A 13,934-nucleotide genomic window follows, 5' to 3' on the forward strand; every position below is an offset into this window, starting at 1 on the left:
CAGTTTTGGTGAACTGCTTGTGCAATGCTGCACCCTGCAGATTCATGGCCAATCAGCTGCTAACAGGGGGTGTAAACCTGATCGTATGTGATCAGTTTGATTGCTGTCCGCAGCCTCAGAGGCGGCAAACTAGTTAAAGGAGCAGCAGTTTTAAGACTGCTGCTTCACTGCCGTTTCCAGCGAGCCTGAAGGCTCGTGCGGGCATCGGGGCCATTCAGCCCTTGATAAAAATCTGCCCCATTAAGTTTAGTTCTGAGATGAAGCAGTATATGTATTTGTGTATGTGTATTTTGTTTTTTTAATTGGAAAAACACCAAACACAGATCACTCACGATCTTGTTTTTTGTATATCAATTAGCTAAACACTTTGAAAATCCTTAGAGTTAGTGTGATTTCAGCATTTAAACACACCTTGATGCAGAAAAACAAAAAACCCACACAACCCTATTGCAGTAATGAGGCAGATATACTGAACACAACTGATTTATTTAGATTTAGTGCCGTTACAGTTTGTTCAGAAAATGCAGACATCAGTTTGTGTACAGAACTAAACAAGTTGGAGGTATTTACAATTAACTTCAAAGTAGTTTTAAAACCTTGAAGGTTATGGAGGGCAGGAGCAGAAATAGTTTATTCAACCAAAAGTTTGCTCACAGGAGGGACAGAGGGCAACTTGAGGGTTCCTTTATAGAAAGGCAAACTCAACATTGCTCAAAACCTATACACTCCAATACGATCATGGAACAGTGTGGGAGTGGTAGCAAATAATTTAAGCAAGGGAATATTCAACCAAGTATCAGTGTTAAAGTTGCCAACAAGTTCTATTTCAGATTCTGAAGCAGAACTACCTATACCATTCTAAAAAGATATGATCTGCACATTACCTGGATGCTAATAGAAAGGGACCAATGGCACATTAACTGGACTTATAGAATACCGAATTTACATTTCCCACACTCAAGTGTAACCACCTACTGGAGTTTTAGTAAAAGTCACAGCATTTTAATAAATTGCTATAATAACCCAAGGTGTTAAACAGCTCTTGAACAAGTCCTCACAGTTTGTTCTTGTGCAGGAAGATTTCCTATTGGAGATAGGAATCAAGCTTCTTCTTTATGTTGTCATATGAATCTGCTCCCATGTAGTCAACTTGACCTTGTTCCCACCTCTCCCTTCGTTCTTCTTCTGATGAAGATGGTTGACTGGATTCTAATGACAACTGAGACGCTGCTTCTGTAACATCCTCCTGAAAAAGTAGGAGGGGCAGGTTTATCACAAGACAAGTTTAAGGGAAAAAAAAAATATATATATATATATATAAATTATGACACCAATGACGATATCCCATGCAAAGCTGCAGGCAAAGCATAACTGAACGGAGAACCAGCAAAACTAAAATTGAACAAAACTCAGTAAAATGAGAACGGCCATGACTTCTGCAAAAAACATGATTTTAACAAGGTAAGTTCTTCATACCTCTCTACAGAAGCGACAAGAGAAAGCCAGTGAATAGACCAAGCCCGATAGCTGTGAATAGTTTGAGATAAGAAACAAAGCTAACAGTTTAAACCTGATGACACCCTAGGAAACTGCAGCAGTTCATGCAATTGTAGGACTACAAAATTACAGCTCATGCAGTTAAAGCTTACATAAATGTTTTAGCCAGTTTATTTTCATCTAGTACTTAAAGTGCAGTCTCTCAAGGTAAAAAAAAAAAACCCTTTTGCAAGTAGTACCACTAGCTCCCAATTTACTTCTAGCAAATAGGAAGTCTTGTGTTATTCTTTAAGGAGATATCCAGATAGGTAGCGTGCACGTGTCTGGAGCTCTAAATGACACGAGTGCTGCCATCCAATGCTCTTGCTAAATTAGCACAGTTGCAAAACTGCGGCAGACATAAGCTCCTAAACTTACCTTCATGATTTTCATGAGAAAAAAAAAAAAAAAATAGAAAGATGTTAATATATTAAAAAAAAAAATTTGATGTTCATGTCCACTGTCTAGTCCAGTAATTGTGACTCCTGTCGCACCAACCGGCAAACTGAGCATCCTAAGAGCCTTGTTTTATTACAGGAAGTATTGAGGTAAGAAGCCTGATGAATGACTGCAAGCAAGCCATATGGGTCCTGGCTAGTGACCAATAACCACCATTTTGTAATTGTACCATTACTATAATACATCATAATTATTGTGAAGCTTATAAACCAAATCTTCACAATTTAAGTAGCCATAAAAAGGTTTGAAAAAAAAAAAAAAAAAAAAAAAAAAAAAAAAAAAACCTACAATTGTATGCCTTGCACAGAATAAAAATATAGTTCTGCTGAGGACTTTAATAGGCAAAACATGCTAGTTATATCCCAAGTGCAGCAAAAAAGCATGGGAGCCATAGTAACCAGTAACTAAGGATGTCAGATTTAAACCAAGCCTAGACATGCAACTAGCATATTGAAGTACACATACTATCCCCCTGCATAGTTAAAGCTTACACATCATGTAACTTAATGTAGGAAGCTGTTTCTAACACTAAGTCACTTAACAGACTTCAGGACTGTTAAACTAAATTTTACAAAATCAGTTAGTGGTCTAGGTTCTTACAGGGCCCAATTTAAAACTCTACACTGGCATCAGTATTGTGAGGTCACTAAAAATGTTAGGGAAGGCAAGTTTCAGATTGGCGCTCACTGTGCAGTGTTCTGGATGTGAAGGAGAGACTACAATACGCTGGCAAGATGACTTGTTCACTAGACGATCTGAAGATTCAAGTATTAAAAATATGGCAAAGATACTGCTAGTATTTGTTCCTATGAATGATTCAATTTTTAATGTTATATTTTTAGCTTAGAGGCCACACTTGCAAAGTGTAGTTGGATAATCTAAGAATCTTGCATACTTTAAGACTTACCGTTCTTAGGCTAACAGAGGTAGGTTTTGCAGCTCCATGCTCTGTAAACAATGGTTCGATTCTTGTAGTGAATATCTCCCACCATGTGTTAAGGAATTCTGGGTGGGCAAGTGTTGGGTCAAACGCATCACTCTTTACAGTCTTTGTTGTTCTGTCGTATGTGTAATTCCATGGCTTGATTTTTCCTAAAAAGTGTGCTACTTTTGCATTGGCCCCAAAACTTAAATTAAAAAAAAAAAATTCTTATAAAGCAGTAAAACACATTTATAGACACTATTTTTTACTATGCGAACATTTTATATTACAATGTCAATGTGTTTTCTGCCTTAATTTCTGATAAGATACTTACGCTTTGAATGCTGGGAGGTAGGAGTATATGGAAATACTGCTCAGGTTGTAAACAAAGGGTAAATGCTTGTTAATGTCTTTTGTTGCCCAGGTACTGAAAAAGCTGTTTAGCAATCCCTGGTCCCCACCTTAAAATAAAAATTATATAATTAATAAAGTAACAGAATTGTCCCTACAATTCTGTTAAAGGAAACATTTAAGAAAACTATGCAGCCAGTGACAAAAAGGGTTATTAGATCCATTTGCCTGAAAACAGAAATGCAAAGTGACAGCTTTCTCCATGCGTTTAACAGACACCACCCTGTACGTTTTATTACAGAACACCTGACGATAGACACTGATTCATGGTTTATAAAGCAAATCAACCCTTTTGCTACTAAGCTTTTATATATGCCCAGGGCTGAGCTTTCTTGGCTACCTACATTTAAACCCTATTGTAGATCAAATTTCAGTGAGTGTCCCACACAAATTAGTTCTCTTCAGCAGGCCCAGCAGATTCATTGTGTCGTTTTATAATTCATAGAGAGATAGCTGTGGCAAAAAATAGTATTTTAATAAATATTGAAAATGGCCCAGTGACCACCTACCAAATTATCAGCTATGATAGCCACATGTGAAATAGGGACTCATAGGCTTTTGGGGATTATAGTTGCGAGAGGCCCAATTGTGCAGTAAATAAATTAAAGCATTTTTGCAAGGTGTTCACCGTTACTATAGACAATGTTTACATATTGTTTGAGAGTGACTTGTCTACTAGAAATTTAAACAAAAAAAAAAAACCCCACCACAATCCAGTGTAAGACATAACTTATCAGTAGCAAGTAATATTGTGGAAGATATTTTCGCTACTGGACAAAAATCATAATTTTCTTAAAAACTATTGGGACATAAACATCCTTTCAAGGTGCTAGCATTGGTGCTGCAAAGCTTCTAAGAAGATTTAGAATTTTGTATTCATTATGTAAAGTTCTGCCCTCTAGGTTAGAGTTTACCGATACTTGCCATCAAAACTGCCTTTTTCTGCTGCAGACTGTAACAGATTATTATAAGTGACGAGAGATGGCTGGTAAACAAATACTCCAGAGTTAAAGCAGTCAGGCCACCCAGGATCAGGAGCTGCAGATAGTTCTTCCCTCTCAAACAGCTCATCAATATTTGACAAAACCTGTAAACATTTACACAAATTAATCAAAATCTATGTAGATGCAATAAGCTACAATTAAGGGACATTAAACACTTAGAGATTACTTACATGTAATTAAACAAACCCTTGGCAATATAGTTTCATTATTTTGTTTTCCTTTCCTGTAATTTAATATAAGTATTGTGGGCTTTTTCAGTTCATGTTAAACAGAAGTTTATGTAGCTATTCCACACCGTCATTGGTTGCAAACTCTAGTATGCCATTTATAGTCATTCCTAATTGGCCTCAGCTGAAAAAAAAAAAGTAACCTAAGTTGCAATATGGTGGTGCCCACTGCTTTATGAGTATTAAAAGGGATATGAAACCAATGTTTCTTTCGTGAACACATGCAATTTTATGCAACTTTCTTACTCCTATTGTGGTCTCTTGATATCTTTATTTGAAAAGCAGGAAAGTTTAGGAGCTGGCCCATTTTTGGTTCAGCACCTGGGTAGCCCTTGCTGGGGGGAAAAAAAAAAAAAAAAAAAAAAAAAGCCAGCTCCTAAGCTTACATTTGATTTTTCAAAAAAAGATACCAAGAGAATGAGGGAAAAAATTATGTAGGAGTATGTTAGAAAGAAAATTTGAGTTTCATATCCCTTTAACTTTACCCTTATTTCAGCAACTAATATTTTTACAAGCCACAAGATTAGATTGTCAGGCTAATCTGAATGCATCCTTCAAGCAATGATTTAGCGTTTGTCCCTTAAAGTATCCACCTGGGATGTTCTGACCAAAACCAATTATCTAAAGTGATTTTGACTAGTTAGTTGCAATTGTAAATAACACTGCACATCCAGTTTTTCCCCCATATAGACACTTTGTACTATAGGAATGCCCTATGTAAATGCATAACCCATCACTGACCAATGTAAACAAACTTAAGTTTAGAAGCTGTTGGACCCAACTGCATTTAGACATTGCAAATATGCCAGGTTTGAGCTAGGCAGTGTGGCTCACTTTTACTCAGATAATGAAGCCCTGCTCTTTTATGTATAGAAAGCCCAGTCCTTACCATTGTATCTGCATCCATGAACACACATTTTGCATACTCTGTAAGTGTCCAGCAGTGGATTTTTGTCAATGTAACACCTAGTTCTGGACGTTGCATTAAAGTAAGATGCGCAGTATCCTCACTGTCAAGGACATCCACAACTCTGACAACATCGAAGACTTTGTCAAGTGCTTTTCTAAAAAAAAAGAAAAAAAAAAAAAAAAAAGTTGTTACCATTGTAGAATAAGTTACAAGCACTTTAACAACAAGTTATACAAGAATGTTTAATCTAGTAGAATCCTACCTCATGGATTCCGAGACCTGAGGCGTTATGAGTGCCACCAGCTTTCTTGTAGTATGGTACTGTCTCAGTGATGAGGCCAAAACCAGTGCTCCTTTCACATATGGGTCATTTGTAGCCAGGGTCACAAAAGCTTGATCTAAAACAGATTTTTACAGTCATGAAAGGCCAAGTGAGTAATATGAATAGGCAGTGTTACTGCCATGCTTTTTTTTAAAAAAAAAAAAGTTCCGGTGCTGAATTCACACTATGGGAATTGTCCCCCATCAGGCACTGGTGAAAAGATTCCGAAATATCAGATGTGAAACTAAAGTATTTGAAAAACAAACCACACAACAGTTTTAGTACCACCCCTTTTAACATACACTTAAGTCAATAAATTAAAAAAAATAAATTACGATTTAACATATAAAATGAAAGTTGCTATGAAAACTTGCGCACTACTAGCAAATAATGTCAACTCATTTAGTTTGTGCACAACATCTAGAACCTTATGCAAGAAATGTGCCAAATTCTAAGCATTGCGCAATTTTAGATCATGGCACAAGACTCATGAGCTTCAAAACAGTTACACATCAGGAATAGGTATGTACACTATATTATTTATACAACGCCAATAGAACCGAGAAACTGTTTATATCATGCCTGATAGAAAAAAAAAAAAAAGTTGGAATACATGGAGATGGAAAGTGAATAGTTTTTAGCTATAGTATAATAGTATAATTTGTAGTTTTCAGATAGATAAAAGTAAATTCAGCACCCAGATTGAAGGAGCTTAGCAAGGCAGGACATGCTGTTATCCGAGATGTCATTGCAGCATGTCTGCAGAAAGAATGGGACACATGTAGGAACTATTAGCCCTTTTACTTTGCAGCTGTGCTCTGACTCAGGCTGTTCTCTTCAAACAGCACTGTGCTCTGGCGGCAACGAGTACATTTTAATTAAAGGACCAGTCAACACATTAGATTTGCATAATCAAATGCAATATCACTTAGTCTGAACTTCAAATGAGTAGTAGATTTTTTTATAACAAATTTCAAAGTTATGTATATTTCCACTCCTTTTGTACCATGTGATAGCAATCAGCCAATCACAAATGCATATACATATAGTCTTAATTCTTGCACATGCTCAGTAGGACCTGGTGACTCAAATTGTAAATAAAAAAAAAAAATAAAAAAAAAAGACTGCACATTTTTTTTAATGGAAGTAAATTGGAAAGTTGTTTAAAATTACATGCTGTATCTGAATCATGAAAATGTAATTTAACCTGAGTGTCCCTTTAACACAGTGCATCCAGAACAAAGTGTTTGAAGAGATCAAATATGGAGCAGTTCATTTGTTGACTGGCTCTCAGGGATTTATTCCAAAAAAAAAAAAAAAAAATTCCCTGCAGCTAATGTGCAAGACAATTTTATTTCAAAATGACCAGCAGAAAAAAAAAAAAAAAATGCAATTGCAAAAAGTGAAGACAAGTTCTGCCTCTGATGAAAGCCATATAAAAATATTAACGATAATACATGTTCTGTATTTTGTATTAAACAGGTGGATGATATCGGCAAGTACCGTTTGAAAAGTAACCGGCTTCTTGAACTTACAAGGCGCACTATTGACATATGTCTGATTGTTAGGCTATTCTATATCCATGTTTAACTAGCTAGGGATCACATGATTAACTAGACTCCCTCTACATCTGTTCTGCCCAGGACCTTTTAGCAGGTGCACCAACCTGCTAAAAACATTTTAGAAAATATTAAACTAAAATCAGATATTAAGTTACGTTTTTACTGCACAAATTAAACACATTTTGAATTATGCAATTAATTTGCACTTCGTATAGCAGAAGTGTAGAAATTACACTGCCCTCACCCAGTTGCGAAATTTTATGAGAATACACAAATACAAGACAACTCCTAAGGTAGGGTGACCAGATGTCCCCGATTTTAGGGGACAGTCCCCAGAAAGACAGTCTGAGCCCCATGCATGTTAGAGGTGCTCGTGGAACTTGCTAGATTTCGGTTTGACATTTATTTGTTGCGTAGAACTACAGCAGCGGTTCCGATTTCCCTGGATACTTCACCGCTGGCGCTCAGTGCAACTGAAGCTAAAAGGTTCAGACCCCTCTATATAGATTGTGAGGTGCTGCATGGGGTTGCCAGCCCCGCTTTGCAAGGCCTCAAAGGTGCAAGGTAAGCTCTCATTGGTTGATAGTGTTTAGTTAATAGTGGAAGCAGGTTATGTGCCTGCGCAATGGAAATAGAGAGGCCGAGTCCTTGTTAGGTCTAGTATGTTAAATTGGAATGTTTAGAAGTATGTAATCTTTCTAAGATCTTGATTGGTCATCTTCTGGTGATTGATTTTACTAGTGGCCTATTGTGAGGCAATATTACTAAAGCATGTATAAGAGATTTGTATCTTTGGCTTTGATTAATGCATGCGTGTTAAAAACTGAAAAGGTACTGCATTGCTTGTAGGGGTATGTTATAGTATACATTTGACATTTTTACTAGTCTTAAAAAAAAAAAAAAAAAAAAAAAAAAAAAATTCTAGTTCTCCAAAGAATAAGATTATCAAGAAATAACTTGATGTAGGTGTTTGAGCTGGTCTTATACAGGCCTGGAATCCTTGACCTCGATTAGTGGATCACACTGCTTGGACTGGTGGTAGAAGATATGGCAGCAATGTGGCAAACCCCCCGGCTTTCTAAATTTTACTAGGCCTTTTTTTTTTTTTAGGGGAACAAAGCAGGGAATAAACACATAAGCGGGATTTGACCTGGTCAGTTCATTTTGCAAGTAAGGGGTTTTTAAAAAAAAAAAAAAAAAAAAAAAAAAAAAAAAAAACCCCGGCTTTCATTATAAAAATCTTGTCACCTTACCCTAAGGCTCATTTAACTGACAAAACTATTTCCAAAACCTGCTCAGTACTCTGTGTGTAATGAAAGCTGTTTTGGGAGCTTAATAGTCCATCCTATAAAACCATACAATATGAACTATTCACCTGGGTATTCAGAACAAGTCAATCAGTAAAGATGTCAATTAGAAATATCAAGTATGTGTAATATGTAAAATAATCCATTATCTCCATAGATTGGAGACAATTAGTAACTATGCACTGAACAGTATAACTATGAGATTGAAAAGATACACCTAATTGAAGTATGCAATGAGACTTACCCCTTACATATTTATACAGTACACCTGACCATTTCAAGTTGAAACTGAGAATTTCAGTATTTATTTCTATGTCAGAAGTTACCTAGTCCACAGCCCTGATTTTTTACAAGTTTTTATTTTCTGAGAGTCAGCCTTGTTGATGTGAGGCTATCAAACTACCAGCTCAGACATGCAAACTAAGTTTTACACAAAAGCTGCAATTTCCTGTGGTATGCAAAAAGGAAATATTGGTCATAACTTGCAAGAACTTTAAGAATTTGTCAATAACTGATTAACATTTAGCAGAACATAGGTCATTTTATTAGTATGCTTTTGAGATAGTACTAGTTTTGGTACTTGCAGATCTAGCAACAGTAATTTAAATTGAACAAGTACACAGACAGCTGTTATTCTACATAAGCCATATCACTAAAGCATGACATTAGGCTATTTAGACGTTAATCTTCTGCTCTGACCCACTAGCATACCATTCTGTAAATAGTTCTTGTAGCATGAACACAAAGCCATTCTATTTGAAGCAGTGACTTAACTAAAAGTCCAACAAAAGTAAGAATGATAGGCCTCTAACAATGTGTATTGTCTAGTACAGGTTGATCTAAACTAGAATTAGGGCTGGCCATATATACATATATCATAATTTTAAGCACATTTCTAAGTTACTCCTACTATCGAATTTTCTTCATTCTATTGGAATCTTTATTTGAAAAGAAAGAAAGTTAGTTTAGATGCCGGCCCATTTTTAGTGAACAACCTGGGTTGTTCTTGCCGATTGGTGGATTAATTTAACTGACCAACAAACAAGTGCTGTCCATAGTTCTGAACCAAATAGCATGCCTTCTTTTTCAAATAAAAAGCAAGAGAACGGAAAAAAAAAAAAAAAAAAAAAAGTCAATTAGAAAGTCACAAAAGAAAAAAAAAAAAAAAAAAAAAAATTGTGTTCAGTGTCCCTTTAAGTCACAAGTACACACACATTCTGTTTTGAGTGATGCAAATAATGCTGATGTATAATATTAAAAATATGATGCATAATTAAGCTGCCTAGGGTAGTGAGTATTGCTTATGGTTCAGAAGAGCCTCTGAACAGGAGGCAATTTTTTTTTTTTAAATAAAAATAAGATGCTAATGATGGAATTGTGGGTCAGGCTTCACACTATTGTGATGCTAAAAATGTAACTTTTGAATAAGAATAATCAGAGCAAAGCCCCTGAATAGCAGTCAAGTCACCTACATATTTAAAGACGGCTAACTAACAAGTTAGTAAGTTCCAGTACATTTGCAAACCACAGAAATTTTAATGCATTAAGCCTTACCAGTTGAGGTATTAGGCATACTAAAGAGGCAAGCTTAAAGGGACATGAAACAGAATTCATCTGACTCAGTTCATGCAGTCAGAAATAACTTTGTTCAATATTCCTTTCCATCTGGTGGTGACTGAAAATTATTTATGACAGAAAGAAAGAGGGTGTTGAACTAGTATGCATGTGTATCTCTCTTTTTCAGATCTCTTTGCAGACTACTTAAAAAGAATCAAACCCAAATTATCTTGATTCGAATACAGCACGTCATTTTAAACATTCCAGTTTACTTCTATGCTCAAATTTGCTGTGTGCTTTTTGTATCCTTTGTTGAAAAGCATACCTAGGTAGGATTAGGAGAAATTGCTGGGAGCTAGATGAACATATGCCTTTTGTCATTGGCTCACCTGATGTGTTCAGCCAACTCCCAGTTGCTTCATCAAATACCAAGAGAATGAAGCAGATTTACCAATAGTAAATTGGAAAGTGGTTTAAAAATGTATGCTCTGATTCATGAAAAAAAATCATTTTGTTTCATGTCCCTTTAAGTGGGAATCATACTATAGGGTATTCCAGAAAGACTAAACTGGCACAGAAAGTCTCAGAAGTGTACAGCCAGCACATTGCATTTTCCACAAATGGACAGTTTCAAAAAACACAAAATCAGTTTTAAGCCAAAACAATCAGTTCTGGAAGGAGCCAAAATTTAAAAATAAATATAATAATCTACAAGTCGCCAACAGTTTGAAATACTGAAGTTTCGCTTTTAGCATTTGTAATGTTTTACACAATGCAAAGTTAATCAACCTTGTAACAGCTACCTTCCTGTAGTATTAAAGGGACATAAAAGTGCAAAAAGAATGCCCCAGTGTTAAAGCATGTTATTATTGCTCTATTTCTTGTGTATGGAAAATATGCAAAGGGACTAAACAGTCAGTTCCAGAGCAGCAACACGCTACTTTGAGCTAGCTGAACACATCTGTTGAGTCGAGTGTGTAGCCACCAGTCAATAGCTATCTCTGACATGTACAAATTGCTTCAAAGGATACCAAGAGATCAGAGTACATTTGAAAATAGAAGTCAGTTTAAAAGACTCCTAAAACGAAATGCCCTGAAGTTAACAAGTTTAAATTTTGACTTTCCTATCCCTTTAATAACCAACATGTAAATTAAAGGGAATGAAACTAGTATTAACACTAAAGCAAAAACAGAATTTTAAGGTAAGCTTAGATGTCAATTTTTCAGATTCCAACTATTTCAGTCATAAAACCTTTGTGAATGATGCAAGTTAGAGGCAGTGTTGACAGGGTCACTATAGCAGTAGAATGCTTAGAAACCAATACTACACTTTTCAAATATTCAAACAGAAATGTTAGTGTAACAAGTCCTCGAAAGATCTAACCTGGCAAGTGGAAACACTTCATGCACCCTGGCACAGGTCAACATCCTTATACTAAAAATGGCACTAAGGAATATCACTATCGGTTTAACAGCTGGTGCGAAAGGAGACACCATACTGTGAATGGAAACTCATAGCAGTTCTATCACACGATAGAAACCTTCGTGACCAAGGATGTATTATGGGAAGCCTGGGGATAGTATTTTGTAGACACCTTGACCTGAGAGCACTACAGGAATTAGCTGCAGAGATTTTGGGCTGTAAATTATATATATATATATATATATATATATATATATATATATACATATACACACACACACACACGATTAGAATGTGGTGTTCAGCTACAAAATCTGCATTTCTGAATCAAAGAAAAGTTCTTGTTCCATTAAATAATGAAGATTTAAAACCACTTTCTAAGTTTGCTTCATATCCTCTGTTGAAGCAGCAATGCACTAGCTGAACATAATTGGTAAGCCAAACACAAGAGGCATATATACTGCCACCAATTAGCAGCTAGCTCACAGTAGTGCATTGCTCCTCCTGGGCCCACCCAAGTATTCTTTAACAATGATTAACAATAGTACAAAGCAAAGTTTAGTCTAATTTTGATTTTACTCTCCATTTGGCTTACAGTACAGTGACAGTCATACATCCATAGGTTATTAAAACTAGGTTCAGACCTTCAAGGAGGAATATAAAATACATTTCAAGGTCATCTCCAATGGTAGTGTGATCAATCCATAACTGCTAGTCACCCAATGGTTACAAATACATGTGACATATTGCACGGTTAAACCACTGCAGAAACAAACTTGAGTAATTGCAATAGTCTAACTGAACATGACTATTTTATTTTTATGATAACGATGGCCTTGAATTTTAACTTTCAATAAACCTCGCATTTGCGTGAACTATTACTAATGGGGTATTTAAAAACCAACAAAATTTACTAAAACTATGTGACAGACTGACAAGCCACAGCACACTTTGCCAAGACTTATGAATGAAACGTGTAGCGGAATAGCCCTGTCTGACAGCTAGCACTATTTACCAGCGAGGAAGACACACCCCCTGTCATTTTAAAGGAACCCTCATGTTATTGCCAAAACTGCAATAACCCGTTCCTTGACGAATGGGTAGCCATGTAAAGTAACAATTTAGATGAGCCCTGCAGCTTTCCCCCCCCCCCCCCATCAGATGTGAACTTGTGCGGTTCAAGCACGATGCGGATCACTTTCACTTGGAAGCCATCACTCTTCTTGTTTAAGAAGCGTCAGCCAGTGTAAGGAAGCGGAAGGTAAAGCCCAGTATAAGCCACAAGCAGCGTAAGTAAGGACGCCTATTAGTATAACGCTGGCACTCCATAAGCGAATGGTTAAGTGATTAGTATTAGAAACAGCGACTTAACTTGTAATCTGCCAAAGAACTGTAATGTATCGCTGAACTAGCCACTAGACTGGCAGCAGCAGCTCTCTCTGGCAGCCAATGGGGTAAAGGGGAAAGCCAGCATGTCACTGACAAGTCCCGCATATGTCAATGCTCATTTGCTACTGCGCTTTACATACGAACACAACAGTCTAAAACAGTTTACGTGCTGGAAGTTCTTATTCTAGTGTATAATGGTCCAACGCTTTAGCAACAGACCTCGTTAAATATCTTAAACAAAATACAGTAGTATCCTGAGGCTTTAGGGCCAACACTATAGGATCCTACTAGCAGCCTCAGCCAACACTTGCTACTAGATGACTCAGTTATTACCTGCCATGATTAAGGAGCTGCTGCTTGCGTCCAGCACTGTGCAGTTACAAGTAATGATAATGTGATGCAGGCGAACTCAACCACCTCCTCTGACCCAAACGTGCAGATGCTGCTGATCACTGAGTAGAAGGACCTGCCTCTTATACGCGACAGTCACGTGACAAAGCCACGCCCCCACAAGGAGAACCCTAAAGGTGTATGAATTGAAACTCACAAATTAAGACCGCAAACCTTTAAAATTCGATTTATGCTTCTTTTATGTTAAGTAACCTATTCAGTGCCAACAACAAAATATTGTAATTACATTTCTAATTAATCTTTAGTGGTTTGGCAGAGTAAGGGTTTATGATGAAAAGGCGCATAGAATTTACAATTATGTCAATTAAGATTTAGTGCTTGGGGTAGTTCGCAAATACTGGCTAATTCAATGCTTTCCATATAAAACAATTGTTAATGTTGTACAAACATGTTACTGAAAAAAATTGTGTTTTAAAAATAGTTTTACATGCAATTTGCACATTCAATTTAGTTAAAGTCTAAATCTTTTCTCACAGATTAATTTCAAATTTAAT

The 13,934-nt window shown here is 36.4% G+C and overlaps 1 protein-coding gene across 2 annotated transcripts; it reads right to left on the reverse strand.

The window, feature by feature from the left end:
• Window positions 1–467: 467 nt before the first annotated feature.
• GYG1 (glycogenin 1) lies at window positions 468–13,505 on the reverse strand. Of its 2 annotated transcripts, XM_053709999.1 has the most exons (8): window positions 13,363–13,505; window positions 5,732–5,867; window positions 5,449–5,623; window positions 4,253–4,415; window positions 3,252–3,378; window positions 2,903–3,122; window positions 1,477–1,527; window positions 468–1,246 (listed from the first exon to the last, which is right to left on the reverse strand). In XM_053709999.1, exons 1-8 carry the CDS (start codon window positions 13,367–13,369, stop codon window positions 1,085–1,087), a joined length of 1,041 nt encoding a protein of 346 aa, XP_053565974.1. In that variant the 5' UTR covers window positions 13,370–13,505; the 3' UTR covers window positions 468–1,084. The 2 variants fall into 2 exon arrangements, with proteins under 2 accessions (XP_053565974.1, XP_053565975.1); XM_053710000.1 differs by lacking the exon at window positions 1,477–1,527.
• Window positions 13,506–13,934: the final 429 nt, after the last annotated feature.

This window comes from Bombina bombina, chromosome 4 (genome assembly GCF_027579735.1).
Source record: "Bombina bombina isolate aBomBom1 chromosome 4, aBomBom1.pri, whole genome shotgun sequence".
NCBI lineage: Eukaryota > Metazoa > Chordata > Amphibia > Anura > Bombinatoridae > Bombina > Bombina bombina.

Bases quoted from the DNA above. Each gene is read 5' to 3' on its own strand.
- GYG1 (XM_053709999.1), bottom strand. The intron at 5,624-5,731 runs GTAGGATTCTAC...CTTTTTTTTTAG, and splicing joins CAGGTCTCGGAATCCATGAG to AAAAGCACTTGACAAAGTCT. The intron at 1,247-1,476 runs GTATGAAGAACT...CTACTTTTTCAG, and splicing joins CTTGTCGCTTCTGTAGAGAG to GAGGATGTTACAGAAGCAGC.